This window comes from Lygodium microphyllum, chromosome 11 (assembly GCF_053477565.2).
Source record: "Lygodium microphyllum isolate KBCC chromosome 11, Lygodium_microphyllum_v1.1.10, whole genome shotgun sequence".
Lineage (NCBI taxonomy): Eukaryota > Viridiplantae > Streptophyta > Polypodiopsida > Schizaeales > Lygodiaceae > Lygodium > Lygodium microphyllum.
Window position 1 is genome coordinate 8,527,275 of NC_141145.1, and position 20,724 is coordinate 8,547,998.

At 46.3% G+C, this 20,724-nt stretch overlaps 1 protein-coding gene and 1 pseudogene across 3 annotated transcripts in view; both read right to left on the minus strand.

Moving 5' to 3' along the window:
- Positions 1-655, minus strand: part of LOC148028518 (uncharacterized) — a 28,369-nt pseudogene extending 27,714 nt beyond the window's left edge.
- The window catches only part of LOC148028515 (uncharacterized protein At3g49140-like), a 119,191-nt gene that overhangs the window by 84,975 nt on the left and 13,492 nt on the right, over positions 1-20,724 (minus strand). For all 3 annotated transcript variants that reach the window (XM_087688798.1, XM_087688799.1, XM_087688797.1), the window contains exons 3-4: positions 7,276-7,510; positions 7,015-7,108 (exon numbers count right to left, since the gene is read on the minus strand). In XM_087688798.1, coding sequence (XP_087544924.1) covers positions 7,015-7,108; positions 7,276-7,510 — 329 coding nt within the window. The remainder of the gene's footprint in view (positions 1-7,014; positions 7,109-7,275; positions 7,511-20,724) is intronic.

The window sequence follows — 20,724 nt, forward strand, 5'->3', positions numbered from 1 at the left end:
CTCTCTCCTCTCCTCTGTGTTCGTGTTCTTCTTCCGCTGCGCACTCTCACAGAAGCGGATGCCATAAACTTATCCTTCTTCCCTGGGAAGTACGATTCATGAGCATTTACCGGATGAAAATTTGTAGGATTGATGACATCATTATCTGATTCTTCAGTAATGTCTGAAGTTGCGTCTTCATCTGTATATTCATCCGCTGTATGCCAAGAAGGATTGCTAGAAGTTCATTCAGTTACTATCTCAATAGATCTAGGTGATTCTTCTACACTTTCATTGTCAATTGAGCTATCATAAGAGTAGCAACTCTTAGTGTCAGAAGAGTAATCTCAGAAGTCTTCTGAAGAGCCGGTTCCATAATGGTGCATTTTCACTTTGGCAGAATTGTTAGAATACTTGCCTTTTTTGGGGCATTTGTTCACCAAATGTGATGTACTTTCACAAATGAAACATCTGAGTTCTTTCTTTTTTGCACCTTTTTCATTCTCTCTATATTTATCAATCTTGTAGTATGATTTTCCTTTTTTGTGACGGTATGACTTTCTTGAGTGTCAAGAGAACCTGTGACCATTATCTTGCTTATTAAAGTAAGATCTGGAATGAGAGGAATTTCTATGATATCTGGAAGAATGTCGATGTCGTTGGCTGGAATGGCCATATCTATAGGTAGTGTCACAATTACACTTTTCGAAGCCAAAATTGGCATGAAACTTAGAAGCAGTCTTGCAAATGGATTGAGGGAACTTCTGATTTAGTTGTGTCATCTTTTGGTGATGGCATACCTCCTTTATGGTTTGCTCTATGGTCTAAATGATTTGACCAACGCTATCAGTAAAGTCTCTATTCTCATTTTTCATTTTCTGCTTGTAATAGAATGAAATGGGCTCGGGGAAAGAACATACTAGATGTTCCTTCATAGAGTTATCATGAGCAAGAGCAATTGCATCCACCCCCAGCTCCGACCCCACAAGAGCAACCGCCAAAGGAAGGGTTGGACTTCAAACAGGAGCTAGAAGAAGAGCAACAAGCCCGAGAGCTTAGCCCACCACTGCAAGATGTGCCTCAGGAAGATCCAAAAGGCAGCCAAGTACTCAAGCGCATCATTGCAACTAAGAGAAGAAGACGGGAATTGGTGGAGCAAGAGCAACAGAGAGCTGGAGCGCAACCCCAACAATTTCCTGGAGAGCCCATGCCACAACGCAAGGAATGCTATCTCATGAACTGGCCCCATGAACTGAGTATTTGAGAGCAAGGAGAACTCCAAATCCCACCCTTCGAGCTATCAATCCTCTACCCACGGGCCCTGGACCAAGTCCTATTAGTGAAAGTAGTGGACAGCATAATTCAAATGGCCAACAACCTGGCGAATCGATGGGTCGAGGAGCGGAGCATAGTTATCACTCGATGGAGACGAGGGGTCGCAGACTACTAGCAAGACAAGGTGTACCAAATTCCCAAGTCAGTCCAAAGCTACGAAGCACAACCCAAATGGCAGAGAAGAATCTGGGATACAAACCTTGATGCATGGATGGCATTCTGCGGCACACTCCTTGAAGAAAGGAGTGATCCTATCTACATGTCCTACCCTCGTAGGCACATAATGGATTACAATAGGGAGGAGCATGGTAGGTATGACTTTCCCAGGATCTACAATGCCAATGCAAAGAATCTCGAGGAGTGCCTAACCTTCAAGGAAGGAGATATCCATCCGTCAACCACGCACTTCCTCGAGAATTTCTCATCCTGTCCAGACCCCACTTTCATCACAACTTGTAATTATCTTAGGACTACTAGGTTTCTATTAAAGCAAAAGCAAGTCACCGAAAAGGCCCACCTCCTGTTAGAGAGTCATTTCCTGTACAGCCGTGGGTACAGCAGTACGGCCAGAGTGCAGTCGCAGAGGATGCCACGTCAACTGGTCGGACAAGGTGCCACGTGGCACAGTTTGCTGCAGTCGGCTGCATTAAATGCAGCCCACCTAGTGCTAGGAATTTCCTACTTTTTGGCTATTTATAGCCAGTTCGTGGCACACTCTAGGATTCATTATTTTCAGATTCTGATCTTGAGATCTGTTGGCTAAGACAGATTGTGCTCGGGCTGACGGAGATCAAGGTCATCAAGTCGGAGACATACGTAGATATTTCCTCTGCCCCCTTGTGTATTTGTGTACTCTTATACAGCATACTACACCGCAGATTTTTTGTGTTTACACTATCACCTTTTCTCTCTCTCTCTTCTCTCTGTGTTCACTCTCTCTCAATCTTTGTCCTACGCTTCTGCATTGCTGCACTCTGACACCTCCCTCCACTCTTTTTTTATCTCAACCTAAGAATAGATAGTTGTGCCATGGCCCGGCTAATGATGAGGGCTACGTTGTTACCCTCTTTTTGTATGAAGGTACTCCGAGACATGAACAATAGCCGGTTTACAAGGTGTGGACACTCCTTTTTGTCAACCACACCTCTAAACGTCAGGGCTAATCTCAAGAGCTTCATACAAAGCCGTGCCTTTTTTAGCAAATCCCTTAGGCCACCTTGTGATGCATCATCAGAAAAGGACCGCGGTACAACCTAAGAGCACTCATGTATCTATGATGTCGATTGTGTTTATCTATCCAAAAAAAAAGGAAATAAAATAAAATTAAATAAATAAAATAAAGAAAAGGAAAATACCAAGTCCTTGAAATCATTGGATTGCCACAATCACTGCACCTAGGATTTTTAACCTAGCCCCATCCCCCACTTCATGCTTAGGGCACCTCAAGGGCAAGACTTCCAGACCTATCTCCCTAAGCCGCGCTCCGCACCTACAATGATGCATGAACTGGGTCCTCAAGTGTGGAACAACACTGCAGGCTTTTGCCTGAGGTTCGATCCAGCTCCTAGATCCACTAGCACGAGCACAATGCACCACATGGCAAGGTAGACACTCCCACGAGGTAGCGCACTTCTCTTCTTTTCAAGTACAAACAAAGGCAGTAAACCACCAACTTCAGAGGCCCCATCATCCACTCCAACCATTCTTGGTCTCCACCACCTCAACATTTTGATTAGCTTCTCTCCAACAACTAATCCTTGCGAGACCCCTTAATCATCAACTCACCAACCACCCTTCAGATCACCGAGCCCTCATCAACACAGACACGCAATTGCCATGCGACTGACACTTGTCTAGGAGAGGGATAATGTTAATCCCAATTTGAGACGGAGAAAAAGAAGTCCAAAAAAATCCAAGAAAACTCCAAATGCAAACACAAAGGAAGAGGCAGGAAGGAAAAAGGCCAAAAGCGCAAGGGCAGCCTCAAAAGCCAAGTCAAAGGCAAAAGCACATTTTAAAATGCAAGGTGCCCATAAAACTTTTGTAAAAGAGCGCTAGGCTCCCTCCTATGCAAATTGTAAAGGATAGACGAGCATAGGTAAAGAGAAAAAGCAACTAAAAGGGAATGGGAAAATAGGACCTTGCCACAATGGCCGGTCATATAAAAAAGAGGGTGGGTGCCCAAAGGGATAAGGGTTTTGTATATAAACTCAAAAAGTGAATAAAAAGCTCATTCTTTGGTATGTGACGCAGAAGCTCTTCTTCTTCTTCCTTCCTTCTTGCTTGTGCTTGAGTGAGGGAGTGAAGAAGTAAAAGTGAGTGAGTGAGAAAGTGAGTGTATGAGGGTGAGGGACCGGGGTGGAGAAACTCCCACCATCTCCTCTCTTCTTCTTCTCTTCTCCTCTCTTCTCTTGTCTCACACGGCTATGGAGGATGGAGCTTGAAGGAGAGGGATTAAGGTTGCTCAAGCTCGCATCACGAATCGTGGAGCTACCGGTGTGCATGAGGAAGGAGGGTACTCAATCGGCCATCAAGGTAAGCTTACTACACTCATAGAGAGGGATAGCGCATCGGCCATGTGAGAGGTAGCCATTAGTACTCGGCTTGAAATGCTTGAAAGAATAAGCGGTATGTGGGTCTCGGTGGTCAAGCGTGCGCTCCCATCAAAGGTCACTCGGGTGATAAAAAAAGCCTAGCCAATTAATTGTTGGCTAGTCAAATTATTTTTTAAGCCATTAATATTTATTAAATTAATATTTTAAAAGTTAGTTTAATAAAGCTAGATAATGCTGAAAATTGTTTTTAAAAGGCTGCCACTCGGCAAAACTTGCCCATGCAAGTGGGAAAAACGTTTCTAGAGGCTGAGAGAGAGAGAGAGAGAGAGAGAGAGAGAGAGAGAGAGAGGGTCATTCTGCAATGCACTAGCTCGAGAGATGCTATGGATCAGGTTACTTACCCTTGGAGACCCTTTGTAGCCCATCATGGGAGGCTTTTGCAGCACAATTGCAGCCCAAGGCCCTATGGATGCAAGCGACAGCATCTCATTGTAGGCAAGAGTAGTTTTGGGAAGTCTTGACAATGTGTGACAACTTCCTTGGCTGTCTAAACAAAGCAACAGCTGATTTTCTCCAATTTCTCGTGACAAAAATCAGAGCTTTCTCTCTCATCATCCAGCAAATTTCCATTCTTCCTCAGCAATTTCTAACAAAATCAACCATTGGAGGTGGAGATTTTGACTAATCTCTACTATGAACCCTAATTTATAGCAAATATTAGGGCCATCTCAAGAAGTGTGCTCAAAAATAAAGGCCTAGAGACTTGAACTTCAACACTAAAATTGGGGCGATTTCAAGAGATTCAAGTGATCATTCAACCCATAGACTTTGGGGCTGAATGTGTCACCCAAGGAGCACAATTGAAGACCGATCCCCAAGCAAACCAAGGGGCGAATTGGTTTGAATGCTTGCTAGTCATTCTTGACAGCAAGAGGCAATTGAAGAGAGAAGGAGATTCAAGGAATCTCACTATATTCCATCCAGATTGCAATACATGTTAAAGAAGTACTTCCAAGGGGCACCAACTTTGAGGCCAACCAACTGTCCATTATCTAAGATTAAGTGTTATGCAATTCAGTTTTACATATTAATTACTTGCTAGAATTGTTGATTAATCAAGTCATTACCACCCTCTCCGAGAAGGAACACTAGTTTCACCTGGCTGCCCACTCATATGTCCATAGATGCAATGCATAAACCCATGATATATACTGTGTTGATAGATTGATGAATGCAGATATTGGACTTATCAAAGCGGATCAAAACCCCCTATCCTTTGGACTCCCTTGAGAGGAGAGAAACAAAATGTTGAGATAGGATTTGATACAAATGCATACTCGAAATATGCAATCTTCTCCCCTACCACCAATATGCAGCACTACCAACATCATTTCCTTAAACTCACATATGATGGGTTTAACAAATTCCCATGTTACATGGATCTACATTATGCATATGTCCCACACTACGAGGACCACTATCGGCCAAGTCAAAGCATCATCACACACCCTCAAGATGGAGGCAAGTACAGCAATATAGATAGCAAAGGCTATCCTTTCTTTTGGTGAGAAGTATAGGTACACCCCACAAAGACTTACTAGATTCAATAAAGCCCTTAGCCTCACATCCTCCCCTTTCAAGCTAAACTAATACAGATGCGAAGTGACAGGATGGCTACCAAGTAATATCTCGATCCTATGGTCTAATGTACCACAAGACGGTGAAAGTCCAATTGCATGACACCACAAACAACTTTTTCAATAACACAAACTTAAGTAGCAATATCTCGATCATGAAAACATCTACTAAATTCCAAAGTTGATATCATATATCGCTTGGATGAGAAATGAACTTAATGATTTAAGTAAACTTCACAAATATTTTTAATTAAAATGAATGTTGATTCTAGTATCCCTAGCTTTGGCATGGGGACCATTCCATAGGCAGTGAAGGACTTGACACTGGGCATGCATTGGACAAGTGTGCAAGCTATGTGGTACAAGAGCAAGGCAAAAGTAACAAGGTGCAATACGAAACTTCTATTACATTGAAAATGTGTACCTTAGAATTAAGTTGCATTGAAAACTTCGCCCAATAAGCAGCTCACTAAGGGCACTTGAGTTATTAAGCAAAGCCCTAAGCTCAAGTTTGGTCCAAAGGGGTCATGAGCTATCGCAATTCTAAAGGAGCCTTACAATCGGCAAAATTTCCAAGGCAAAAAATGAGTCACGTTTTCTGGGATCAAAGTTTTTTGGATGATTAGAAATGCCTTTAATTTGTAAGGAATATTTCTTACAAGTTTCATATTTTTAGAAACAAGTCTCATATTTTTACAAGTTGGCCCAAAGGTATAATAATTCTATTGTTTTAGAAAATTTTCCCGATGCAAATTCTTCATAGTATACATAATCAATTTGAAAAATCATTAGATAAACTTTGTGCACAATTATTAAATCAATGCAAATTGATGTTTATCTTTCAAGGTTATTAGTGGTGACAATATGAAGTTATCAAGAAGTTTTGAGAGCTTCTGGATACCTTCCCCTAGAAGACCACTGTGCTAAACAAGCTAGTCTTCCCTGGACTCCACATCACAGAAACATGGCCGAACTGTAGGCCCTCCCCACCAAAATCCAGTTCTATCAAGATCACCTTATAAGCATATCCAGCATGAGGATAGAGATAGAAAAAAATGAGGTGAAGAGATAAGGACAAGATATTTGGAAGCACTTGCAGACCATATCAATGAAGCACTTTACAGCATACAGATGTTTCACAAGAAAACCTCAACTCTGTTGGAAAACTAAGTCTCCAATTTCGCACAACTGTTAAAACACCTGGATAAAATAAGGTATTGTTTTATGTAAATAAACAACACTTTGAAAATATACATAAGATCCCAAAATAAATACTGTTTCAAAAATATGTCAGGAGCCAACATTAACCAAACAGAAAGATCATAAATAATATTGACAAAGCAGAAGAAACTGATGACAACTGGTGGATGTCACTACGTAGAAAGCATACTCTATAAGTAGTTTCTTTGATAAGTGATGAGACAGAATCACTAGCTCAAAGTGCACAAGTTTCATAGCATATCTGTCACTAAGACTTGACTCATATACAATTCAAGCTTTTAACTGACCTCCATGTTCATCAATAATGTACTGCACCTCGGTCCCGAGTACATGATCTACATCTTGCTCCACTGGTGCATAAATGATAGCGCTTTGGTTAACCTATTGTATCCAGAAGGAAAATCAGAACAGACTCAAGCAAGTTTACAAAACAATATGGCTACGAGTTATATCTAGCTAAGAGAGAAAGGGACCATGCTAGCTTATTGGAAGCATCTTGGTTAGCGTCACATATTGTTGAGAAACCATCGAAGATACAATCACTTAACCTCAGCCAAGGTGCGAGCAACTTCAGCATCTGTCAATCGTCGATCAACCTGTTCAATATGCTTCTTCTTTTCAAAACTAGGAATATCCTCAAGTGGATGATAGCCCAGGTCCCCAAATATTGAAGATGCATCAGGCTTTGAGTCAGGATAGTCTGCAGCAACCCGTACTTCAGTTCTTCGATCTTGCCACCTTTGAGAGATGGAACAGTGCTCAACGATGGTTACAAATAAATGCCTGTCAGAGGATGTTAAAATTTAAGATGAAGATTTCTACATATTCGTGATGTTTAATTAGAACACACCCCCCATAACACTCTAGACTGATCCTTCCTGACAGACATTATAGTTATGCAAGCACTTAACTGTTATTTATCAACTCACCACGGATGGTTGAACACAAAAGGAGTTTGTTTGGAGTAACAAATACATGACATCAATACAGCAGCAGAGAATGCCTCTTCAAATCCTCTTTATTAAATTGAGATGAGCAACAAAAACAAGGAAAAAACTTAGCAGGTATTCACCTATTTACATGTTGTTTGAATCATTCATTGATATGCAACTAGTGCTGAACTTATCCATACCTGTTGCAATGGAAGAGCCAGAGCTATAGCATATTACAAATTGAAATGTAGGAACATGTTATCCAATTTAGAAAATCAGAACTATACGCTACCTTCTAACACCCAAAAACAGCAAAAATAACATATTATGCACGTGCCTTTAGAAAATGCAGCTCTACAAACTGAATTTGTTACAGCTTGGCTTCACAGAACATATAGGAACAAAGTGAACGGAGGTATAAGCTAGCTCTAGAGTTGCATGAGAGCCAGACAAAAATATTGGATCCAAAGCCTACTTAGAAAATCACCCCATAGAAAGGTATGGTCTGTGAGGAATAACAGCATCACCAGGGCTAAAACACAGATCCCATGGTCACAGCAGCCTTGGCTGCCCGACCAGATTTGGAGTCAGAGTCTGACAAGGATGAAGAAGTCAAATAGTTGCTTCAAGCTCCAGAAAGCAACCTCCCAAAAACCTGAGAACAGATTCGTGTTGACCTTGCAGCTCATCCTCAATAATACATACGAGTGCCATTTGAGAAAAAAGCAAAGATAGAAATGTGGAATGTAGAGAGAGATACCTAGGGCACGTGAGTTCAACCAGCCTGAATAAAATAACAAGTGTTCAGCAATTCATGAAGCCACAGTTCAATCACAGACAATGAAATGCATATGCACTTCAACACAATCCTTACTAGCACTATCAGAAGGAACCTGAATGTTGCCACTATCAGACTCCTGCACCTTACAGTCAAATACAGGTAAACCAGAATCATCCATTAAATCTTTGACTTTAACTTAAAAATCATGCTGCACACACCCACATTTCCTCAGATCAAGCACATCATCATCTTCATGAACATCATCATCAACTTCCTAAACTTGACATATAAGTTCTTCCTAAGAACCTGCTTCTACAAGGAACTAAGCAACCCAAAGTTCTTGTTTGTATGTTTGTTTAACTAGATCTGTATTAACAACTTTCAGACTATGCTTGACATCAGATTCAGCACATCCCTACTAAATCTTCAATATGTTTTGCTAAATCCACTGTGATATCCACAGTTTGACCCTGGACAGTGGAACTTAAGCATCATCTGAGCTACTGTGTCCTATGCAAAACGCTTATCATCAGCAACATTAAGCTTGTCATCCACAGTTTCACCCTGGACAGTAGAACTTAAGCATCATCTGTGCTATTGTGTCCTCTGCAAAATGCTTATCATCCAAAGCAACATTAAGCTTCATCTTCACCTCTTCAATTTCCTGTTCAAAGTTTGAAATCGCAACACTTAAGCATCCTTATCTAGTAAATTCTTCCACTGGCTCAGTGACAACAGATCCTTGAAGTACATCATAAAGCCTAGTAACTACAAGACCAAGCCGGCTCACCACTGCACTCCATGCTTGCTTAGCTACATTACCCACATTATCTTTAAGCTCTTGTTCCTTGGCAGCAGACATAGTGGAACCTTCCAGTTCAATATACAGATTATGCCAGTTGCAACACCTACTCAATGTGTTACAAAGACACTAATCTAAGTGAAGGGGAGAGTGTGCAATGGAGTGGAACCTTCCAGTTCAATATACAGATTATGCCAGTTGCAACACCTACTCAATGTGTTACAAAGACACTAATCTAAGTGAAGGGGAGAGAGTGTGCAATGGAATGAGCTCTTCTTCTTCTTCTTCTCTTCTTCCCCTCTCTCTCTCTCTCCTTCTTCTTCTTCTTCTTCCCCTTCTCTCTCTCCCTCTTCTTCTACTTCTTCTTCTTCTCTTCTTCTCCTTCTCTCTCTCCCTCTTCTTCTTCCTTTCTTCTTCTTCTTCTTCTCTTCTTCTCCTTCTCTCTTTCCCCTCTCTCTCTCTCTCTCTCTCTCTCTCTCTCTCTCGGCCAGGGGGGGGCCCGCTGCCCTATGGCCTACTAAGACTACAAAGGCAATAGTTATCTACCAAGGGAGCCCAAGTGATCACCCCAAAGAGGCCAAGGCATTGGACAAAGGCTGCACATCAGCTGCCCAATGGCCTACCAAGTCTTGCAAAGGCGTATGGAAAAAGCTATGGACTTTTTTTCTTTAGGACTTTGTAGTTTTGATAGATGTAACATTAAGGGTTTCAAATCAGTTTTCGTCCTATTGAGTATCCGTGCCCCTGACGGGAGAGTAATAAGGAATGGTCAGCAAACCCAAGACCTTCACAAAACAAGCATACTATCCCAACCATTACCGTGTATCGGTGAAGAAGGAAAATGGCTAAGGTGTGGATGACCACTCCAAAAGATTCACCCACACCTCTAAAAATGGCCGTTTTCCCCCGCCTGTCCACCCAGGCGTGATCCCCCCCCCCCCCACCCCGACATTTCGCTACCCCCACCCCACCCCCCGCCTGGCCACGGTGAGCTGTTTGGATCTGTCATACAGTCTACACCTTTAGATTTAGCGCCTGGATGTTTCCCCCCCGCCTGGCCGCCCAGGCGAGACTTCTCCCTCCCGCCCCGACAATCCACTAACCCCCCCCAGGCTACCCTCTACTCCAGATCCCCCCCCCCCTGGCACGCTTCCCCCGTCCGCAACCTCGGATCCGTTCACGATGTATCAAGAACAATTGCGTTTGCCCCCCCCCCCCCCCCCCCGCCATTGATCCCTCCACCCTCCAGTTGCTCCATCTATCTGCAGCAACTTCCCCCCTCAGGTTGCACCGCGACGTGATTGGTAGTTCTCTCAAAAGGAACGTGCAATGGAAACCTCTGGTCACACATCAGCGCACTCAGCAAGTGCTCCCCGGTCAAACACCTTGCGCGTCGTCCTCTCTAAGGAGCAACTCTTAGCCGTCCGAGCTAAGGAGCTGGAGCTAATACTCGCTGCAACACCTCCTCATCCGCCATCCTATACACTTGCCACCATGTCCTAATGGTACGAGCCAGGCTAGCTTCCCAGCCAACCCACTGGATGTGGGGGCGCTCACCTATCTGTGCCCCTTCTCGGCTCTGAATTAGGGCCTTACAGAGGCCCTGCCACACGCAAAGTAAGCTACGTAGGAAAGGTGATCTGGGGGGGGGGGGAGATCTAGGCTGACGTGAAGATCCATCTCAAGGACGGCCTCCACTCACCGTCAAGCCTTGGTCTACAGTCCTAAAGGCCCTCCTGCAATAAGACCTTCCAGGTCTGCCCGCCTGGTGTGAAACCGCGAACAACTAGCTTGCCCAAGAGAGCCATACTCTGATACTCTGGGTCTATGATCCCAAGCCCTCCCTCTGACCGATGCCGTATGATGGTTGCCCATGCCACCTTGGCCCTGGAATCCCTAGACCCATCCGACCCTAACCAAAGGAAATTCCACACTAGGCGGCGAAGCTACACTACGCAAGATCAGGAGAAGCACCAATACAAGGCGATGTACGAAGCCATCGCTAGGAGGACCTAGTTAACCACCAGGGCTCGGCCAGCTAGTAAGAGCCTAGAGGCGAGCCATGCTCCAGTAGGTCAGTTCCCTCCGAATAGAATCAACGACAGTAAGAAACTATTGGGCATGAGTGATGTGGAGTCCCACCTGGAACCCTAGGTACCGAACCATCTGCCCTCTGCTCACCCATCTAAATCCCAGGTGGATGCCCCACTCCATGCTCGAGTCCGGGTCTGTGTGAGAAAACCAACCGACTTTTGCCGAGTTGATTTTCGCTCCCACTTCAGAACAGAACACGTCAAGAGCCAGCCTCACTCTCTCCAGCATCAACTCATCATCCTCTATGTAGAGGGTTGTACCGTCTGCATACTCCGAGTCTAACAACTCAATCTCCTCTCTCACTAGAAGTCCGAGGCCGCGTAATCCGCTCACACGTGACCTGAGGAAGTGAGACATCGCCTCTGCAAAGAGTAGAAACAGATATGGGGCCAAGGGGCAGTCTTGTCGAACCGATCTCTCCAGCCGAAACTCCTCCCCTCATCTTCCGCCTATAAGAACCCTGCTGGTGGCCGACTTGTAAAGAGCGGAGACTCCGCAAATCCAAACCTGGGGGAATCCCTGTTAGACAGTCATTTCCTGGACAATTGGCAGACAGCAGGTTCCACGTCAGCAGGTTGGTGGACAACAGGCTCCATGTTAGCAGTACGGCAGTCCACGTCAGCAATACGGCAAGGCACTGGTATAATTGGCCAGATTTGCTGGTACAATCGGCCAGATTTAATGCAGTCGAACACTGACCTGCTCCAATTATTTCCTATTTTTTCGGCTATTTATAGCCGGTTTCGTGGCTCACTCCAGCATTGATTATTTCAGATTCTGATCTTGAGATCTGTTGGCTGAGACAGACTGTGCGCGGGTTAACAGAGATCGAGGTCATCAAGTCGGAGACATACACAGATATTTCCTCTGTCCCCTTGTGTATTTCTGCACTCTTATACAACATACTACACCGCAGATTTTCTGTGTTTACACTGTCTCCTTTTCTCTCTCTCTCTTCTCTTTGTGGTCTCTCTCTCTCAAACTTTGTCCTACGCTTCTGCATCGCTGCACTCTGACATGGTATCAGAGCGGTGAAGATGGACTGACTGAGGGCTGAACCTATCTGAAGAGGAGATTTCATCACGACACAAGGCTGCGTTTCCAGGTTTCGAGGGTGAGCGGGAGGGCTGTGCATCGGATCAAGGCTGAAGCGAGCGTGGGCATGCGGGAAAGGAGTCTAATCGGTGAATTTGCTGCAAGTTATTGCTGTTTGAAGTTGAGGAAGGCTGCGTTTGAGGCTTTCCATTGCAGATTTTACCTTTTCATCGCCTCCGGCGGGTGAAGAAGGTTTGGGCAGCGGAGAAATCAATCCTAGAAGGTTGTGTTTTCAGAGTCAGAGGAGGCTGCATTTGCGTTTGTGCAGGTATTGCAGGTTAACATGTCTACAGAGACTGATTTGGAGTTTCAGGCGATCATGGACAGGAAGGTGTATGTCCTACCAACTCTTCCAACGGATCAAAAGCTTGATGGTGACAATTACCGCATCTGGCGAGTGATGATGTTGGCCATTTTAGAGTCTTATGATTTGGCGGAACTGGTGATAGAGGAGATTAACAGGCCCTCGGTGAGGGATGAGTCCAAACTCTCTTCCAATACTCGTGCGGAGTTGACCAAGGCCCAGTCTCATTGAAACAAACTGAATGCCAGGATTCAATCTTTTCTATTTCTGTCTTGCACCATAGCTGCGATAGCTCACATCGAGCACTTGACGGTGGCTCGTGAGATATGACTGGAGCTCGATCAAATGTACAACCGGATGACCCTGATGAAGAGGGTTTCTTTGGAAATGCAGATGCGGACTTTGTCCGTGAATAAGTCTTCTTTGCTTCAGGAACACATCAACAAGCTTCGGTAGCTTCAGATGCAGGTTCAAAATGCGGGGAAGCCTATTTCCTCCGAAGACATAGCGATCACTTTACTATACCACTTGCCGCCACGATTCGGTACTTTTTATTCCGCTCTTATTGCTTCACGGCGGGAGTCCACTCTTCGGTGGGAAGAGTTGGTTCCTACAGGAACAATTGAAGGGACAGAATGCTTCCAGATCGGAGGCAATGGTTGGTCAAGCCTCTCAGAAGAAGGGGAAGGACCAAAAGAAGAAGGAGGACAACAAATCCAAGAAGGACAAGGAGAAGGAATCAACTTGTCATATTTGTGGCAAGACCGGTCACTAGAAGAAGGATTGCCCCGACAAAGACAAGAAGGATATCAAGAAGAAGGACACGAAGGACTCTAGAGCAGTGGCTACACCCTCATCAGGTGCTTTTCTACACTTAGCAGTCATTGAGGACTCTACACTGACAACTTCTGATGCTGCGATGACAGCTCCCCAAACTCGAGAGTGGATTGTGGACAGCGGTGCCTCACGGCACATGACTCATTTTTCCATTGGTGTTACCCATTTGCCTCGGTGACCTTGATGGTGACAATCCGAGCTATGACATGCTCAATTTGGCCACCTGAACTATGAGTACCTTCAGAAGATGTCGCGAGGGTCCTTTCTACGAGGCTTGCCAGACATAGTGGTGAGCCATCAACCATCTGTCTCCTGCATTCGTGGGAAATTGCATGGACATGCGATTCCCAACAAAGCTTCTAGGCGGTCTACTTCACCCATGGAGCTTGTATCTACGGATCTTTGTGGCCCGATGAGGACCGAGTCCCTGAAGGAGAGCTTGTACTTCATGTTGATTGTAGATGACTACAGCAGGATGACTTGGGCCTATTTCTTGACTTTGAAGTCGGCGGCTTTCTCTCATTTCAAGGATTGGCTTCTCTTTGAGGAGAACCGTTCTGGCCGGCGACTGAAGACCTTGCGTTCAAACAAGGAAGGTGAATTTATGTCTAATGAGTTTGCTCGTTTTTGTGCAGATAGGGGCATTCACCAGGAGTTTGCTAACACCAACACTCCCCAAGAGAATGGCATTTTGGAGCAGAAGAACCGAAGTGTGATCGAGATGGCACGCACCATGATGGAGCACCGCAAGACACCTTAGTTTCTGTGGGCCGAGGCAGTGGCTACCGCAGTTCACATCCTTAATGGATCTCTCACTTCGGCTGTTGACAGGATGACAGCTTTTGAGGCTTACTTCGGGACTGCCTGATGTCTCTTATTTCAGGATCTTTGGGTGTGATGCCTATGCGCACATTCTGAAGACGCAGCGTGATAAGCTCGAGGCGACTTCCCGACGACAGGTTTTTGTAGGCTATAGCTCCCAATCCCAAGGTTATCGTTTGTTTGATCGCGTTAAGCGGGATGTCTGTACGAGCTGAGATGTGCGGTTCGTGGAAGTACCGGCCACAGAGGGGGGTGAGGAGCACCCCGTCCTTGGAGATCCAGGGGAGAGTTGGGCTCTCAAGACAGTTTCTTTGGAGCCAGAGCCTCTTGATGGAGATTCTTCTTCGAATTCCGAGTCTTCTCTTCCTCAGACCACCCCCGAGGAGCTTCCGCCAGTGGATGTTCCTGAGTCTTCAGCAAATGGAGAGCGACGGGGAGAGGTTCAACCTCCTCCTCGTTTGGCTCATGACACCCTCCGAGATTCAGGGATCGAGGGGGTGCCTGAGGAGTGGGAACCATAGGTTGGACCGCCGAGGTCACGAAGGAACCAGGCACATTCTTCGGAGCTTGTTTGCTCCAACTATTGTTTGCTGACCCGTGTTATGCAGGATCGAGAGTCCACTTCAGTGAAGAAGGCTTTGCAGTCTAATCATTGGCGGAAAGCCATGGAAGCCGAGTTGGAGGCTATTGAGAGGAATGGCACTTGGTCTCTTGTACCTCGTCCCTCTCATAAGCAGGTGATTGGTGTCAAGTGGATCTTAAGACCAAGTACCTTAGCAATGGTTCTTTGGATAAGCACAAGGCTCGCCTTGTTGCTAAAGCTTTTACTCAGCACCCAAGCATTGATTTCCATGATACTTTTGCCCCCACTGCTCGTATGGCGATTATTCGAGTTGTTCTTGCCTTGGATGGCCATAGGAGATGGCCTGTTTATCAGTTGGATGTGAAGTCGGCCTTTCTGAATGGTGACTTGCAGGAGGAGATCTATCTTAAGCAACCTCTTGGCTTTGAATCCTCGGATGGAAAAGTTTACAGGTTGAAGAAGGCCTTGTATGGCCTGAAGCAGGCTCCGCGTGCATGGAACGAGAAGATTGACTCGTTTCTTCAGTTAAAGTTGGGATATCGGCGCTCCAAGGCCCATCCGCACCTTTATGTGCACACTTCCAAGGTTGGTCCTGTGTTGTTCGTGTTATATGTTGATGATTTGATTTTGACAGGGGATCATGCACAGAAGGTCCAAGAGACCAAGACAGCTTTACATCAAGCATTCGAGATGACGGATTTGGGGCTTCTTCATTTCTTCTTGGGTCACGAGATTTATCAGTCTCAGAGGGATCCAAATTGGAAGGCCACTTCACACTCAGATTCTCCCGTGATGGATGCTTCACGCTACTATCAGTTGATTGGATCCTTGATTTGGCTTCTCAACACTCGTGTTGATCTTTGTTTTGCTGTGGGTCTTTTGGCAGGATTCATGACGGAACCCAAACAAGTGCATTGGTGGGCTGCCCTGCGGATTCTTCGGTATTTGAGGGGGACCTCTAACTTAGGGATTTCTTATCCCGCAAGTACAGATGCTACAGATCTGGTTCTTGCAGCAAGACTCGGATTGGGCTGGAGATGTGGACCACCGGACGGTCTACTACAGGCTACTGTTTTATCTTGGGTACAGGTGTTATCTCTTGGAGTAGCAAGAAGCAGCCCACAGTGGCCCTTTCTTCTATTGAGGTGGAGTATCGAGCTGTGTCTTCCACCACATGTGAGGTTGTGTGCCTTCGGAGATTGTTGGAGGAGCTTGGCTGCCCCCAGACTCATCCTACTCTTCTGCGGTGCAACAATGAGAGTTGCATTGCCTTGGTCCGGAATCCAGTATTCCATGCCCGGATGAAGCACATTGAGATCCAGTATCACTTCATTCAGGAGAAGCTTCTGGATGGGACCACTGATGTGGAGTATGGCAAGACAGAGGATAATCTTGCAGATTTGTTTACGAAGGCGCTTCCCCAGGCTCTTCTTCGGCAGCATTCCAGATCCCTCAATCTTTTGACCCGTCCAGGATCTGAGAGGGGGTGTTAGACATTTCCTCGACAGTTGGCAGACAGCAGGTTCCACGTCAGCAGATTGGTGGACAGCAGGCTCCGCGTCAGCAGTATGGCAGTCCACGTCAGCAGTACGACACGGCACTGGTACAGTCGGCCAGATTTAATGCAGCCGACCTGCTCCAATTATTTCCTATTTTTTCGGCTATTTATAGCCAGTTTCGTGGCTCACTCCAGCATTCATTATTTCAGATTCTGATCTTGAGATCTGTTGGCTGAGATAGACTGCGCTCGGGCTGACGGAGATCGAGGTCATCAAGTCGGAGACATACGCAGAAATTTCCTCTGCCCCCTTGTGTATTTCTGCACTCTTATACAGCATACTACACCGCAGATTTTCAGCATTTACACTGTCTCCTCTCTCTCTCTCTTCTCTCTATGTTCTCTCTCTCTCAGTCTTTGTCCTACGATTCTGCATCGCTGCACTGACAACCCCAACCTCACCATGGTGCCTTCTAGGAACTCCCAGTCTACCCTGTCATAAGCTTTCTCGAAATCCAAGAGTAGTACGGCCAGTCTCTGCCCACTGTGTTGAGCCCACTCTGCCGCCTCAAAGAAGATAAATACATTGTCAAGGATGCTCCTATCCTGGACAAAGCCTGTCTGTGTGTCATGGATGATGTCTGGAAGCACGGGGCGTAGTTGCCTACCAATCATCTTTGCCGGTGCCTTATAGGCCACTGACAATAAGGTGATTGGTCTCCACTGGGAAAGCTCCAACCGGTCTCCCCCTTTGGGGAGAAGACGGATTAGGCTTGCCGAGAGACTCCTTGGCATCTGTCCTGAAGTGAAAATCTCTTGTAAGGCCATCAGTAGGGGGTCCTTCACCACTTCCCAGTAAGTAGTGAAGAATGCCTTAGAGAGGCCATCCTCCCCCAGGCATTTCTGCCCATCCTGTGTATGGAAAGCCTCCTCTAGTTCCTTCTCTGTGAATGGAGCTAGGAGGGAGTGTCCCATCTCCTCTGTGACGAGAGACGAGATGTGATCCCATACCTGCTATCTACATCTCTGTCCTCTAGCCGAAGCTCTCCCCTGTTGGAAAAGGCGCATGTAATAGTCGGTGGCAATCTCCATCACCTCGTTTGGGCTAGACCGAGTCCTCCCATACTGATCCTGAATGCTGCGTATTTGTTCTCCTACGGTGCGAGGCTAGTGCACTTGGAAAAACTCCCTGCACATCGTGTCCCCCTTCCGCGCCCAGAAGGCTGCTGAGGTTCGAAAAGAGAACTCCAAGCGCATGTCCTCTAGGCCAGCAATGGCTGCTCACGCTCGCACCTCCTGTGCATGGAGGGTAGGATCCCCTGGTGTCTCCTGTAATAACCTCTGCGTGGCTGCTAGGTCCCACCGGAGTGCTCTCTCCTTCTCCCAGCACTACTGCCTAGCCTGTATGGCTGCCTCTTGGCAGATTCTGCTCGACTCGGCTAGGACCTCTGCAACCTCCTTTGCTATTCGGTCCCTCTTGTCCCACTCTCTGGTCCAAATCTGCTCTATCTATCACCTCCTCCCTCCTGTAGATCGAGTCAAGGATTCGACAGGATCGTGTGTCTAGGGCGGATGCTGGGGGATCAAGTATCAGGAGAACCAGGCAATGATCGAACAATGTGGTGCCTGCCAACTGCTCAATCTGGTCTCCACGAGAGCCTCCCCACTCTCCCCTTAAAACCTGTCCAACCGCTCTAGCAGGACTCCACCTAGCCGCCTGTATCCCCAAGAGAAGTCCAACGACCTCTCCCTCCTGTGGAAGGCAGGGTCTCTCCAGGCATCACATGCTGTGATAGCGGCAGGAGTCCCAAATGTACGGGTGGCAGGAAGAGGAGCTGTCCAAAGTCTTCCACCAACTAGCGATACTCTTATCGCCAGGCCGGGGAAAAGAAGGGTGACCAGGTGCTGAAGAAACCTGTTGTGGAGTGCAAACGCCTCCACAGTAAAGCCACTGTACCAAGGGACCGTGTATATGATCCCCTTCGTGGACGCATATGGTGAACTAGCGAGTAACTTGCGAGCGACATCCGCCAAACTGAGCCGAACCATGAAGATCCCTTGGCACATTAGGACCGCCTCTACGATCTACATTGTGGCTATACGCAGCGTGGAGTGAAGCCAGTCCCGAAGTTGGGCTCTAGCTGGGGAATGTTCTACTACCTGACCATAAATCGATGTTTCCATTAGCTCCAGCTCCTTAGCTTGGACGGCTAAGAGCTGCTTCTCAGAGAGGACAACGCGCAAGGTGTTTGACTAGTGGGCACTCGCTGCGTGCGCCAACGTCTAACCAGAGGTTTCCATTGCGCATTCCTTCTGAGAGAACTACCAATCACGTCGCGGTGCAACCTAAGGGAGGGGAGTTGCTGCAGATAGAGGAAGCAACTGGAAGTGGAGGAATCAATGGCGGGGGGGGGAAACACTATTGTTTTTTATACACCGCGGGCGGATCTAAGGTTGTGGATGGGGAAAGCGCGCCGAGGAGGGAGGGGGAAATCTGGCGCAAAGGGTAGCCTTGGGGGGAGAGGGGGGCAGCGGACTGTCGGGGCAGGAGAGGGAAGTCTCGCATGGGTGGACAGGCGGGGGAGGGGGGGGGATGGCCAGGCAGGGGAGAAATGGCCAGGCGCTAAATCTAAAGGTGCAGATAGTATGACAGATCGAAACAGCTCACTGTGGCTAGGCGGGGAGGGCAATCACGCCTAGGTGGATAGGCAGGGGAAAACAATCATTTTTAGAGAAAATGGCTAAGGACAGACGGGGGGAAACTGCCATTTTTAGCTCAACACCTTAGCCATTTTTAGCAATGCCATGAATATGATGGATCCAGAGTCAACTACTCCAAAAGATCAAAAAGGGATAAATACACATAGATGTATGTTTCCATGAACAAAATGCCAATGTATGGGGTAATGCAAAGGGAGATGCAAGATGTAATGCTCATGGAAAATGCAATGCAACGATGCCACTTGGAAAATGTCCTCGCTAGGAAATTAAGTACTTGCCCAAGTGCCCTTTTACAATCATGTCATCCTGACAATATAGATGAAGTTACAAATGTCCATAAGTACAATACAAAAGAATAAATGAATAAATGAATGTTTAAAAACTGTAAGTATCATCATTGTCACTATCAAGAGAAGTAGTCGTCCCCTCTCAAACTGGAAGGAAAAGCAAGAGGAAAGCACCCTCCCCATCAATCTAAAGAAGAAGTGGAGGTTGTACCCAAGCTGATCCTAGGTAGAAGCTACTAAAGAACCGGCCAATTGAGCTTTGGTCAATCAAAATGTCTACAAAATTGTCTAATGAAGGCACAAACTCTAGGTGGATAGTGCCTGCCTGGCTCAACCTGCTCTTTGGAAAAGTGAAAGTGGACTCCCACATGTCGCATTCGTAGTGTGATGATCAAATTGCGCGCAAGGACAATGGTACTCTGGTTATTGTAGTAGACAACAGTGGGAGAGTCACAAGGAAAGTGAAGCGCCACTTGTAAGCTCCTCAGGTAGATGGCTTCAATGGTGCCATCAAAGAAAGCCCTACTCAGCCTCGGCCATGGAAACTGCCACCGTCTCTTACTTACGACTAGACCGAGAAATGAGAGCCGTGCCCAAGGTGAAGAGGTAGCTGCCATGGGAATGCCGGGTGTCGGGATCTCTTGCCCGATCAAAATCAGTGTACTCCTGCAAACATAAATCAGAATCATAATTTAAGCCATAAGAATAAATACATCATAAATAAGACAACACACGAAGACATACAATCCAATGTGACATCCTAGGTGCTGTGAAATATTGACTAAGAATGTTGGCTGAGTAAGCTAAGTCTGGCATAGTATGAATTAATCAAAGAAATGTCCCTGTAACAGTAAGGAGATCAGCTCAGGGAGTGAGCTTTCCTATTTGATCATCGGGCGCATGTGTGTATACACGATACTCCAAGACTTTGAAGTGGGATATAACAAGCCCAAAGCCAAAGAATGCCTCGTATAGGGTCTTCTGAGAAAGAGCCACAGTCGAGCACCAGTTGAGGATATACACTGCAATGTTAGCAACCTCAACCCAAAGGCGCCTAGGGAGCTCTACTGCAAAGAGCATAGAGCATGCCATTTCCATGGCTGTTCGGTTCCTACGCTCTACAACTCCATTCTGAGAGGAGAAGTTAGTAGAGGTGAGCTGGCAAGAGATATCATGCTGCTATAGAAACTCGGAAAACTCATGGAAAATGAACTCACTTCCGCTATCACTCCTCATGCAAC